This window comes from Varroa destructor, unplaced genomic scaffold (assembly GCF_002443255.2).
Source record: "Varroa destructor unplaced genomic scaffold, Vdes_3.0 BEIS01000003.1, whole genome shotgun sequence".
NCBI lineage: Eukaryota > Metazoa > Arthropoda > Arachnida > Mesostigmata > Varroidae > Varroa > Varroa destructor.
Window position 1 is genome coordinate 15979215 of NW_019211456.1, and position 14489 is coordinate 15993703.

General features: G+C 38.4%; 2 protein-coding genes across 6 annotated transcripts; one reads left to right on the forward strand and one right to left on the reverse strand.

Annotated features, from left to right (window-relative positions):
- Positions 1-230: 230 nt before the first annotated feature.
- Positions 231-5035, reverse strand: DNAlig1 (DNA ligase 1). Of its 2 annotated transcripts, none has more exons than XM_022797388.2 (4): positions 4505-5035; positions 3463-3676; positions 1348-3258; positions 231-1194 (listed from the first exon to the last, which is right to left on the reverse strand). In XM_022797388.2, exons 1-4 carry the CDS (start codon positions 4921-4923, stop codon positions 958-960), a joined length of 2781 nt encoding a protein of 926 aa, XP_022653123.1. In that variant the 5' UTR covers positions 4924-5035; the 3' UTR covers positions 231-957. The 2 variants fall into 2 exon arrangements, with proteins under 2 accessions (XP_022653123.1, XP_086839545.1); XM_086983419.1 differs by lacking the exon at positions 4505-5035 and adding an exon at positions 4209-4444.
- Positions 5036-5077: 42 nt separating this feature from the next.
- On the forward strand, positions 5078-10446 carry LOC111246952 (U5 small nuclear ribonucleoprotein 40 kDa protein). 4 transcript variants are annotated; one of them, XM_022797389.2, is made up of 6 exons: positions 5078-5221; positions 6019-6239; positions 6565-6784; positions 6958-7217; positions 7908-8120; positions 8501-10446. In XM_022797389.2, exons 2-6 carry the CDS (start codon positions 6087-6089, stop codon positions 8741-8743), a joined length of 1089 nt encoding a protein of 362 aa, XP_022653124.1. In that variant the 5' UTR covers positions 5078-5221; positions 6019-6086; the 3' UTR covers positions 8744-10446. The 4 variants fall into 4 exon arrangements, with proteins under 4 accessions (XP_022653124.1, XP_022653129.1, XP_022653128.1 ...); XM_022797394.2 differs by having other exon boundaries at positions 5097-5221; positions 6000-6239; XM_022797393.2 differs by lacking the exon at positions 5078-5221 and adding an exon at positions 5240-5473.
- Positions 10447-14489: the final 4043 nt, after the last annotated feature.

Here is a 14489-nt window from a genome sequence, read left to right on the forward strand (position 1 = left end):
CCACTCTGCGAAACAAATAGTAATAGAACTTTGAATATGTCTTTTGTGGATCTATCTGGATTAAAACCTGCTACAAGAATCGAAAAAAGTAGCTTCGAAAAATCTTTTCAAGCCTTAATACGCATAAGTGATCCAGTAAAACAGTGTTTGTACTTTGTGTTATTCATATTTAGATATTTTGTATTTGAACTCATATTTTTTATTTACTGTAATAAACAGTATGCTTCAAATAAGTATTTGCCTGATCATAACTACTCATAAAAATATTGGTTATGTTAGAAGTCTGCTTTCAGGCTAATTTATTTATCATACAACTTCAAATTTGCTCTCGACAAGCGCAAAATAAAATGTAAATGATAGCTGTGCGATTTCTAATCACAGCGGTATAAGCACACTTACCCATCTCCATAGTAGAGTCAGATACTATCTTCCAAAATTGCGGTAAACTATTTGATAATATATACGTTTTTCATGTTATTAGTTACATTGCAAATATATAATCCTCTTTATTCCTGATCCTCCATAATAAGGGTGCTTATAACAGTATCGCTTACTCGATAGAAAATTTCATTACCTTGAAACGCATGACTGTCGTTATGGTCTTACGCATATCAATTCAAATGGTCATTGCATAAAATATGCATCATATAACAAATAGATATGTGCAGAGATCGCACAACCTAAAAAACGGCACTGACAGTGCGATTCAGCCCGAAGAGCTTAAAGAGTTACTGTTAAACCGGCAGACCCAATAACCATGTGTAAGTAGTTGTATTACAAGAAAGTATGTGTACAATGTTAATTTCCAAAAACTGTCTCATTGAGCCAGTAGTTAGCACAAATTAATTCGATGCACTGTTATGCTATCAACTCCATATTTTATCCAATAAACAACCTGCAATACCACGTCTGACCACCAATACGACCACTGTATACAAAATCCTGGAAGTTCTAACTCTAGTAGAAATCTTCTTCATCGTTAGTTCCTGAAGGCCCAGCGTTTTTGATCTGTTCCTGACTTCGGTACATGCTAGCGATTTGCTGCGCGTGTGTTGCGTCCTCAGGATTTTTGTCGTCACGAATTCTGACAAAACGCGGAAAGCGAAGCGAAATTCCTTTTTCTGGATCTACTAATCCAATAGCGGCTTTGTGTAGAGGAGAAATCGACAGGTCAGCGCACTTGATTTCCCATACCTAAAATACGAAAACAGTTATAACAAATATACCAATTCAAAATTATCACAACGATATCTTTCTAAAGCATAACTGTCCATTTAGTTCCTTAATGTCCTTATTAATATTTTTTGTTCTATGCCGATGCAAGAAAATTTCAACATTTTGCATTACCTGCACAGCATCAAACCAATCATCGGGCTGAAGCGAAGAGTCCACATTGTAATATGGTTTAGGCTTTTCGAGTACATAATCCTTGAAGAAGTTGGTGTGCTGTTCTAGCTCCTCCTCTTTGAAGCCTGTACCGATCTTGCATAGCGATTGGAACTCCTCGCTCTCTGGATCATAACATGCCAGCAGGAATCCCCCATACGTTCCTGTTCGCTTGCCTTTTCCCTTCCAACCCCCGATAACAACGACGTCGATCGTATCTCCTACACCTTCTAGGTAATCCTTCTTTAGCTTAAGCCAGTTGTGGGAACGTTTTGCTATCTCGTAAGTCGCTTCCTTATCAAGTGTTTTTACCATCAAACCCTCGCAGTTGCCCTTAACGCTTTCTTCTAGATATTCTTGAATATCATCAACGTTTTCAAGATCAGCGTTGGCTGCAAACCCAAACTCGCCTTCGACTTCGTGGAAATGCTCTCTTAACAAACGTCTCCTCTCGCGGAAAGGTTCCTTCACAAGCGATTTACCATTAAGGTACAGTAAGTCGAAAGCAAACACGTAAACCTGAACGATAATTTCACCATGATCAACATCCTTTTTCTTTCTATGCATCAGTGTTTGGAAAGGAAGGATCTGTTTCTTTTCACGATCATACGCCACGGCCTCGGAATCCATGATAAAATCAATGACTCCTTCTTTTATATTCTTAATAATCCGCTGAATGATATCGGGATACTTCGTCGTATTGTTTTCCTGATTTCTGGAAAATATTGACACTTTTCCTCCCTCCATCATATGGATCTGCGCACGCTCACCATCGTACTTAAATTCACACGTAAAACTCATATTTTCGAATCGCTTTAGAACCTCTGTCACTCCCTTAGTAGGATGCGCCAACATGGGCTTCATAGGCACACCCGGAGTTATCTTACATTTTTCCGGCAAAGCCTCGAAACCATCCTTCAGAACCACTTGAACTATTTTGTCGTAGTTCGGACACTCACAATATACCGTTTTTAAGGCCAGTGTAGCTTCCTCAAGGACTTTCTTTGTCGACTCAGTACCCAACGTTTTCGCAAGTTCAGGTTGATTGTACAGAATGATAGCATGGGCCAAAGCTGTAAGAAGGCTGGACTCTGCGAGACCTATTCGGAGCTTTCCAGTCAGCGACCTGATAAGAAATTTAGATTCAGACCCGCGGCAAGCCACAAACATGCTTTTAATCATGTCGACCTTCTTACTTTGGACGCTCTGTCCACTTAATTGTGTAATTTGTTTTAACTTAGCGAAAACATTACACAGAAGTAACTTGGGTGGAGCAAATATCATCTTCTGATTCGTTTTGGATGACTCTGCTACCATGCCCAGGTCACCCTTAACGTGGACCTCTTTTTTGATTGCGTCCAACGTCCTTCCCGTCACCTCAGCTATAGCTTTCATCAACAGGGAGTCGCCTATGCCTAGCTCCTGACCCTCGTAATCTGGGGCTGTTTTATTCAGGCACAGATATACTCCAAAAATTAAATCATTCGGCGATAGAGCCAGGCAACTCCAAAAGAAATTGCGAAGAATTTCTATCATTTTAAGACGGGATGAATTTTCATCAATACGGTTAAGCGTTTGACAAAACGCAAGGTAAGGAACTTTCTCTCCTTCTTTCCAAGTGGCGTCTTTAACGGGATCGTACTTCTCCTTGTCTGGGCGATAGTCATTTGGGCTTAAGTCATCAACACGAACACCACTGTCAAACGCCATCGTTTTCTTGGGTCTCTCTTTAACGGTCTTGGGTGATTTTTCGTTGCTGTCTTCTTTGACGTCATCTTTCTCTGATTTTGCTTTAGGTAAAATTGGAGTCTTCGTGTCCTTTTCCTGATCCTTTTCTCTATCTTGGGTTTGACTTGTTCGTTTTCCCTCGCACTGAAAGCAGAATGCGTTTCATTATAGTAATTAATATACATATAGAATCCCATATAAGCAACTGAAGCGAGTATAATGCAAAGCAGTAATAATACACCAGTTTTTATAGGTTTTCACTGAAACCCAATCGTAACCAGCACTGTACAACAGTCAATTATCAAAATTAGTCATGCGATCTCGTATAATGATCTACTCGAAGCTAACCTTGTCACCGTGGCTGTCATCACTATTATCAACTGTTGAAATTCGTTTGCTGGCAGGCATTTTTTCGTCGACTGAGCCTGGGCTTAGCCTACGCTTAGCTCCGGTCTTCTTGCCAGGCGATTTTTTACTGCCAACATTCTTCGCAAGCTTGCTTTCTTTTGTAGGAGCTCTGTTTTCATTCGGTGACCTTTTCGACGGACTCGGTTCATCCTCGCTATCAAAAAAGAACAGAGCCATTATTCCGGCCAACTATTTTAGGACGCACATGGCATATTTGACAATCCGTTGCTCTTGACTGTTTCTTGACTGATGAATGTTCAAAATAATTAATTTATTGGTAAACCTGTTGTGAACTTCTAGGCAGATTTTAACACTATTGTTTATTGTTACTTTATGTTGTTGATATTATCGTCATCAAAGGTAAGCCACATCAAAAGTATATTATTTAAATATAGTCGCTAAATATTATACAAATATATAATATTTAAATATATGTGATTAAATAATTAAAAAGGTTATTTACTCTAGTTGCTTTTCCACACCGATGCAATAACGTGAACTATTAGTGAGCATTAAAGGGCCGCCGAGCAACCGAATGTGAGATTATGGGTAGGGATTTTTAATTATTACCTCATGTAAGTAAAAGTTGTGTCGAAAATTAATGAAGTTGTATTATTATCAATAACTAACAACCACTTGAAGAAAATACCTCCCAACTTATACAAGATAGTGACAAAAATGTTTACCATGTACCCTAGCTAACTTTGATGACGGCGTACGTTGCACAAGTATATGTTGGCGATCAACCGTACTCAATAAACTGCCCATACAAATAGCCAGCGCGCGATATGCATTACTTTGGCTCTGTCATAGAGACAATTCAATATTCAGCTTCCCACAGTGGGTTTCAAGATTAAATACTTTTTGAAAGACTTAGCGCTGCTTAATAAACCTATCATATATGCACTATCCTGATCCACAATAAACCATATTCTTTATAAGTCACTGTAATCAGGGTCTCGAAAACGTATTTTCTATTCACCTGCTGTCATCTAATATTCGACTCTTTCGTTTTTCCTTCAAAGGCTTCACTGGCGAATCACAATCACTATTAGCACCGGTGGCACGATTGTTGATTACGTCCTCTTCTAATTCCTTCTTCGATGAAATCTCCTGCTTAGAATTACCGACAATGTCTTTTTTCCGGGAAAAAAATGATGATATCTTCGCCTGCGACATTTTTCGATTTAAAGAGCCAATGACAGATTCGTCAAGACAACAAATTTGACCGGCTGCCCGTCCACTGGTCACTTGCAGGTCAGATAACCTTCGTTGACAAAAGAAGTAAATGAAAATGGCGCCAAAGCGAAAAGGTGGGAAACCACTGCTATCAACAAAAAGGCACGACACTAACGGTAATCGTGAAACAAGTGGCGCTATTCGGAGCACGCTGTAAAACATTCTTTGATAAAACTCACTTTAAACCTTTGCATCATTTAGCGTGAACTAATGCACGCGGTACAAGTAATTTGGAACCATTTAAGGTTTAGCGCGGTATACTCACGCCTTGTTTGTAAACATCCCACAGGAATATTTACTCTCGCGTGTCTCGACTCTTCTATGCGGCTGTGTGGCCTCGGCTTATTTGTTCCAGTTTGCAGACCACAGAAAATCATTTCTATCTACGTTTGTTCCGTGGTACCGGTCCAATTGAGTGATACATTCCATTTGTTGAACGAAAGTCGTGCTGGAAAAATTGGTAATGTGTGTTGCTTGTAGAGTAAGCAAAATACATCTACATATGTATATATCGTGTTGACTGGGCAATTTGTCTGGCCAGTGAATACCGATCCCATTCGTAGGAGGCGGTGTTTGCTATTTTCACGTTGACATCGGGTCAATCAATCGCAATAAATCAACAAATATACCAGTTTAATTAACGCAAGTTAGAAAGGGTCAGCATAAAAACGTATATTTAAGAAGGTAATAAAGCTGTGAGACCATAAAAAAGGTAACTTTTTTTTTTGGTATGGTTTGGGTTAGGAAAATGTTTCCGTTGAGCTTAAATTATGAGGTTACTTAAATTACCGTTAGTCATCTAGTGGATTCAATTATCGGCTCGGTCAAAGTATGTGATCAGGGTTAACTGACGGTGAAGTAACATCTCTTTAAGTTTTCTCCTACTTTATTGAATTTTTATAAGCTTTATTGAATCTCATTTGGATCTCCACTCGCTAAGTCAAACTATTTTGTCTCATTGTGTTCTCTTCACTCATTTCAAACAGGTTTAACTAGCGGTACCATTTTTAATTAAACAATTAATACATTACTGCCTAATATTTGTTGAAACGTAGTTCTTGGCGTCATTTAGTGTTTTGGTACCGCGTATCATTTCCGTAAGCTTTTATACTGATAATTTGTTGATAGCATCCATCTTTGAATCATTGGCTAGAATGTATAGTATATGTGCGCCGAAATACCATGTTTTAGTTTAATTTTTGAATTTATTTAACTTCATAGAACTAATATATATCTAGATCCGTAAATTTGTTGCAGGCTAGAGCTGAGCCATATAGGCTGTAAGTGGCTGTTGCTGAAATCAAGTCATCTTTTAAACAAACACAATGTCAGGCTACTATTCAGTAGCGGAAACGCGCAGGATAGAAGCCGGAGGAAGCGCTGTGATGGCTTATGAACCCCCTAATAAAAGAGCCAGAGGCCCAAATACGGAATTGGGTCTTATTGGCGGATCTGTCAACAGAGCAATGCAAATTTCTGTAAGTCTAAAGTATGGTTGGGGGGGAGTACATTTAAATATAGGTTTTTTCAGATGTACGTTCTGTAATCCGAAGCAAGTAATTTTCTGCAGGAGCAGCTAGCAGATATTTACATGTAAATGATATTGAGTGCAGACCGAATGCATAATACAATAAAGAAACCTTAATCACCGCGTCTTCTTGGATTCTACTTTGACATAAGGAAAATAACGACTTCAAATGTTTAATCCCAGAGCTATTTAGAGGACAAGATGTTTAAACCCAGTGCACTAAGAAATCAGCGACTTATTAACGTTTCTTCGTTTGTTAATGTTCGCAATTACAGAAAGGTGCGCGAACATCGAGTCTATCTGCGCCAATCATGCTTCTAACAGGCCATGAAAAAGAGCTGTTTTCTGGGAGATTCCATCCAGATGGCAGTTTTTTAGCGAGCTCCGGCTTCGATCGGATGATATTCTTCTGGAACACTTTCGGCGAGTGTGAGAATTTTCATGTAATGACCGGTCATACAGGGGCTATACTCGATATGCACTTCTCTACAGGCGGTTCGTATCACAGCGGAGTTACTACAATTGCCGATATCTTAGTATGAGAATTTATAGTGTAAGTACATCTACTACTGCATACTATTATTACAGTGTGATCAAATTGTTGCTCTTTACTTTGAGCAAATTTTGCCCTGGACGCGGGACGATTATTATTTTAACGTACTTTTTAGGTGAATTTTTGTACACGTGCTCGACGGATAAAACCTTGTCTATCTGGGACACGCAAGTGGGCGTTCGTGTCCGCAAATTACGTGGTCACACGTCATACGTGAATGCACTACATCCGGCACGCCGGGGGCCTCAACTTGTGGTATCGGCGGGAGATGATTCAACAGTTCGCCTTTGGGATGCCCGCAGGAAAACACCTGTGAAAACCCTTCAAGACCACTATCAGCTGACAGCGATTAGTTTTAATGACACAGCCGACCAGGTATTTAATAGCAGCACTATAATTAGCGGGATAAAGGTTACTGGCAGCGAATAACAACAATGATAAATGGTGATTTTATTCTAATTCTGTATAATTTATTATACTCCGATCTCAATCCGCAAAATGCACTTAGAAGTCGCGCTGCAAATAAAGTAGTGTATTGGAACCAACGAATATGATGAATGAGATTGGCAGCTTTTGGTTGGAATGTCGTACATGACTTTACGCTGCGATGCACGGTCCGTATACAGATCTTGCAATATTCCATTAAAACTCCATGACATTAAAAATGGACGGACTAGCGTACATACATATATATATATATATATATATATATAGAAGAAAACAAAAACTAAGAGCCTTGTCTTGATTTTACACAGCGCCAAAATTAGTGTTTAACAGAAGTATGTGATCTATAGCTTTTGGGATCCATTAAGAATTAAACTTGTGCCCTTAAGTCCCAAGATCGCCCGTGTATGTAAGGCTTGTAACTATATTTTGTTTAAAACTAACGTTAAAAAAATAAACAAAAATATGCTTTACTCGATGAAAGCGGGAACTGGGTGACTTTTATGAAAGGTACTTTTTTTCGCAAGATAGTTTACCACCGGCGTTGATTTCAAAAACTGTAAAAATAACGATCGTATTAACCGCTTTCTCATTGTTTTTATATTTTTATTTCTGATAAAGGTGATAACTGGCGGCATAGATAATGTGCTTAAGCTTTGGGACCTTAGAAAAGACCAGGTGGTGTTCCGAATGCACGGGCATCAAGATACGGTAACCGGTCTAGCTCTTAGTCATCATGGGGGTTTGGTACTATCGAACTCAATGGATGGAACGTTACGGGTTTGGGACGTGCGACCATATGCACCTCCTGAGCGATGTGTTGCGTTGTATCAGGTAAAGTTTAAGCAAAAAATTCAGTTAACGAAAGGGTCTCCATGATTTTATCCTAGTAGTGTGTGTGCTTGCTAAATTTAAGGATACATAGGGTCACATGGATTGGAGACGTTTTTTTATTGCTTGCTTACATAGTCTGTATAATGTATATGCCCTCTTTATTAAAAAATAAATATTATTGTTAAGTATATGTTATAGGTCAATATGTATGTGTTAATATATGGTTTATTTTTGCTTCTCTCCATGGCTTCGAAACATAAAGCTTTGTTGTCTTATCTTAGTTATTACTTACGTATTATTAATTATTTAGTTATGACCATACCGTAGCAGACACTACAATTTTCCTAATTACGATTTTCTATTTGTTTTTATGTGAACAGGGTCATCAGCATAACTTCGAGAAGAATCTTCTGCGTTGCTCATGGTCCCCTGATGACGCGCGTATTTCTTGTGGTTCAGCAGACAAATGCGTTTATGTGTGGGACTTTCATTCGCGACGAATTCTTTATAAATTGCCTGGTCACCTTGGCTCAGTAAATGATGTACGCTTCCACCCCAAAGAACCAATAATGCTGTCGGTTGGTAGCGATAAGCAGATTTTCTTGGGGGAAATTGAACCCTAAGCAATGTTGTGTGGCGTCTGTATGCGCAAAAGTTTTCAAGCTTTGATAAATAGTATCATAGCTGAACATTGTTGGCTACTTACCAGATCGATCATTGGATAATGTATCGGTTTTTCAACCTACGATGAGTCAGCAAACCTTCCAGAACAATGAAACACAAATGAGTTTTTTATATCATTATGTATTGTGAACATTGAAAGAGCGATAAGTAGAAGAAATTGGACTGCCGCGCATTCAGACAACTCTGTAAACAAGACCACATTATTATCATAACTAATTTTGAAATGCGCCCTGTGTTGTCGTATGTGTGTGTTTTTGAATAGCGTGCATTTGCTGGGGTCTGTGAAACTTCCATCAAAAATGAAAATGTATAATGCAGTGCAACTGAAAAACTAGAATACTACTAAAAATAAAATGGACACCGCGATGATTTTTAACGTTGTTGCGAAGGATCTTCCCCTTTCATTACAAATGGCGTGATGTTAAGCGTAACTGCGGATATCAATTGAAGCATTGTTTTTTCTGGCGATATTTGCAAACAAATGTGTGTGTGGTACTCTGGGCGTGGTTGATGGAAATAGATGAGACGGAGATAAGAGAAAAGATATGCTTAGACATACGCCTATGTATTGCGTAGGCACGCAAGAAAATTTAGCCACATAAGAGTAATGTATATTGTGATTTTTTTGTAAAGTAAACTGTACTTACATGAATACAATATTGAATTGTACTTGTAGCAATTTTGCGGGAATGAGCGATGTGTAGTGAAAAAGTATGCTTTACTTTCTTTTTCTGGAAAGCTACTGAACAGATTGCTTAAACACAAAATATCAACATTATAAAACGTGACTCTACCGGGCTCTAGATTTTATTCATTTGATTCGCATTTCGCTCATTTGTATAGGATTGGGGGTCTTCCATGGATGGAAGTTACTTCTTGCAGCGGTATATTAGTGTGGAGCGTGGAAATAGATAATATTGGATGATTTAGCTTGTGTTTCGTTTGAGTAAGATTGTAAAAGATTGCCAGCCGGTGGAGGACTGAAAATTGCACACAGGAAAGAAAGTAATATCATGCTAAGTACAAAGGATGTTTTCATTGCCTCCGCTAGCTACGGTAAAAGCTTTCTATAAGACTACTGAACCGATCTCTGCAAAAGTAAACAACGTAAATATTATGCGATACAACTCTATTAAAATCTAAGTTTTTCTCCAAAAACTTTGCCCCGCGTTCATTGGGACGCGGTTAAGGTGATGATACCGTACAAGCTAAGTTGTCGCTGGGTTAATCCCATCGTGCGTTTGCGCTTAATCTAACGCTCCATTGCTATTAGTTTTTTTCTACCACTGATGATAGTTACCGTTCTGGTTTCTATAAGTAATCTATTTTTATAGTAAACTGAGAATACGCGCTTGCGCATATATGCACACACAACGACACTTTCATAATTTCGATAAGGCATCTTACTACATACTCATTATTAGGCGATTGAATATTGAATTATTCGTATAGAGTGTAAAAATATAGCTCATATTTATTAACATGCATACACATAGCTTGGATAGCACACGCCCCGATCAAAAGACGTCTTTTACAATTTGGTTGTTTATAAAGGAGCAGTTGAATCTAAGGCTGCTGCGCTTTTCGAAGCAAACAGAAAGCTTTAATAGATATCAATAAAGCAACCGCTTTAGCAACCTTCTATCGGAGAGGATCTCTCTAGCGTCCTATATAGGCTGCCCTGGGAGCGAAAACAATCCCGGGTCTTGACATTACACAGGCCAGGGTGAATATATATTTAACGACGCTTTCCAGAAGATTTCTGCACGTTTTTATCGAAAAGTGATTGGTACACCGCACAATCCAATTTTACCGGGCTATACAGAACAAGCTAGCTAATTAGGCCGGACATACTCCACAAAAAGAGCTTTCTAGCGTGCCACAAACGAAAGTATTCTAGTATCTGCATGATACTTTTAAGGTTGGCAAATAAGCATTATTTTTTAGTTGCCCCGATTTGTTGAATTGAGTTTGAATAAACCAGGAAAACAAAACGAAAATATACATAAATTTCTTTTCATTTGTAATTAAAAAGGAAAAATGTGAGCGCACACTGTCGACAAGGTACGTTTTAGGAATCGATCTCGGTAATTATCAAACCTTTAATTAAAAAAATGCATTTCTTCAAGAAAGAAGACTGGGTTTAAAAGGCTATCCGGACCTAAATAACTCGCCATGGCTTCTAAGACGTTGATACAGGCGCCTGCGGTGACCAAACCATAATTTTTATTGAAAAAATAAGCATTGTTAGTATTTCAGATCAAATTTGTCGGATTCAATTTTATGCCGATGTGTACGTCAAACTTTCGATGCTTGGGCTATTCGTGAGCTTAACTTTTATCGCTTGAAGTAATATGCCTTGGTTTTTTTTTATCAACAAAAGGTGATTGTGCCATCTTTGCGCACGACTGTGACCGAAAATTCGAGATGGTCTTACAAGAAAGCAGTCAGCAAATGTTGCAGGTAAAGTCCCCAACCAATACCATACTGCTAAATCTCGTCCCAGGCAAGACTACGCTATCATTTTATTGCGATTTGATTAATGCGATCTGACGGAAGCGACTTCTTTGTCACGAAATCGGTACTGCGGCTACGACTGTAGTAAGCAAGACTTATTTAACAATTCTGATTTACAAGGCAATTGAAATGAAAGTAAATTAGGCACAAAAAATAGGAAGGTCTATTCATCAATATAGGTTTTTTGTCGCACGCATTTTGTATATCTCTAAAAATACTAGACTTCAGCTGAGATATTCTATTTTACCCAATATGTTTCAACTTGTTGGCTCAGACTATTACCTCTTTTGTTTCCCCTTGGATCTACATAATGAAGAAATATTCAACTGTTTAGATAACACCAAACATGTAAATAATCCTATATTTAAATAATGCGGTGCTGCTTTCTGGACGGATGGTAAGACTAATTACAATATACAAGATAAAGGCAATAATCATCACATCCCTCGATATACATAATGCTCGGTGAAAGGTTGCTTGTGGTGTTTGGCATGTGAAGATTGAAACGAACTTTAAATAATACATATTTAAATATATGTAGTAGCTGTACTATAAAGCCGTATTCCCGCAACATAGTGTCAAAAATGTCAACTTTTCACTACATTTTTATCGTTATTTTCTTTTTAATTCAGTTTTTAATATATATATATATATATATATATTAATTATGTGATTAAATCATACACAGAATTACTCAGTAAATCAGAGACTCGTACAAGGATCCTAAAATTTGTCAGATTCGCCATACACACAATATGTTCAAATATTTATTCAAAGCTCTAGAATTTCAGACGCCTGATTTGTTTGACCTAACAGTCAAGCACAGCAGTAATCTTATCGAAGGTTATGTTTGACATCAAGTTAGTATCAGGTAAGGTTTAAGTTTTTGGATCTAATAAAATATTTCATAGAAAACAATCCGCAAGAATGAGGTCGAAGCCTTATTCCGCTTAGCATTGTCCGTATACCGCACGTAGATAGGAGTTAATAATGAAGTTGAACTGTTTGAGCGGATTTGCCTAGTGCCGAAATTTTTAGTGGAATATGCTTCAGGATGAAGACATCAATTGCTGACCAAGAAGCAGATATATGGACAATACTTAAAGACGCCTTGAAAAATTGTTCAAGCAGAGGCAACTCATCATCTTCCCGCACTCTGTCTGGTGAAATTTCCAGCGAAACTGTGAAAATAATGAGCGCACTATATCATATTATAATGCAACGCTGTGTCGAAGTAGAGCAAAGGATTGAAACTCTGAAAAGGAGTTGCGAATTCGAACATGCCATCCAAAATACAACAGCAGGTGAAGAAAATAACAGTGTTTGTCCTGTGCTAAGTTCCGAGCCTACAACAGTTAGCGACAAGGACGACACGGAGTGGGTCACGCCAGGTACCTCCCAGATCGATAGTGATATTAGAGATGTCGAGAGGGACTATCGCGGTGAGAAAGTTGGTTTTCATATGTATGATGTGGGTGACACTAGAGGAATACGTTCGGAGATGAAATACTTGTTACGTGAAATGAAAAGAGGCTTACCAACACCTGTGCGAAGTAGTCATTCAAAGCAGCTTGCTTCGAACGGCCTTGGTGGCCACCTAACTCGCACTAAAATACATAGAAATCGAACAGAGGAGGCTGTGACATCACTGAGTATGATAGCGGACGCGAAATGGGATCCAGAGCTTGATTCGATGACTCAGCATCGGCGCTGCCATGAATGTAACTCATTTCGGTTATGTTATTGTAGCGGCGATAGCGAGCACTGTGATTGTCAGAACGTCTCTAACTCTATGACGACCTGCTCATCTGGACGCTGTTCCCTTTACTCATTTGAAGAGACCGTAGAAGAGCCTAAGGTTGAAAACGGCTCTGATAATGAGACCTCGGCTACAACGTCATGGGAAACGCCAATGAATAACCAAGTTGGAATGGAGTGAGATAACATCGCGTGAAATCTTTGTCAATACGACCTTCAATGGTTGCCACGTCAACGTTCTTTGAAGAAGTGACTTAGAAACCTCAAACGGACGAGGAATCTTACTTCATCTATGACCTGTCTATTCTATAGTTCAGCAGCAATACACCGCCTATTGTACATTAAACTTTATAATATTGCTCACCTCCAGTGCCTCACTACGCGCAACAGTGTGTGGTAATTTTTACTAATTCTGAAGAAAACTGTCGATAAAAATATAGCTATGATCCTATAGCATTTCCTACAAAGCAAATACATTTGACTTTTTTTGTAGTTTTCAACTTTTTTTATATTATATTTCTCACTCAAATCTGTGGACGCATCTCCCACTGTGACTGTGGGCTGTTAGTCAATGCGAAGGTAAACATGGTTCCTAATCTGTTTTTGCCAATGTCCTAGATACCCACGCTTTTGATTTTTAAAGTTCTATAAATTCAAATTGTACGTTAATAGTCAAGTATTCGTGGAGCATCAATTATAAAAATTTGCGAGTCGCTTTTTACGGACGTCTGGTCTTTCGAAGGACTCTTCGAACGGTCGTTATTGAATGATGGATCACAGGGGGGGGGGGGGGTCATTCTGAAAGTTTGAAATATGTTTAAACTTGAATAATCACCGTCGAGCAGTGATTGCAGCGTGAAGTCTATGTTCATTGAGATTATAGAAATATAAACGATTTTTGATCTAATTTTGTTGCGATAGATCCATGAACTTATCAGTTTCGTGTACGTTACCTTGACGAATTTTCGTAAGCAATATTCGTGGAATATATAGAAGGTAGTTCCCTTTTGCCACGTATTCTTAATTGTGTCACTTTGGGTCACACGAAATAATCAGATATTAGAGACCTATTTTTTTAGAAAAATGCAGATCTAAATAAACTAGATCTTCTGAATAGGGATATTTGCTAGAAAGTCTTAAAAGGCCTTGTGTCTTGATCACTTAATACATCAACTCCTTAGAGGTGTGACTTCACTGGACTATATTAAGCACCGCTCTGAGATGTCCGTATGCTTTACTGAAGGGGAGAGGACTTCAACTGTACATAAAGTAGAAGAAGTGTGGTATAAAATACAAAAGATAACTTTGAGATATAAGACTTTGAGCAATAGCGCATTCTTTGTATACAAATTGCACATGGCTCTGTGTTTATTGAACATATTTATTGCCTGATTCTACTGTTTGTTATCT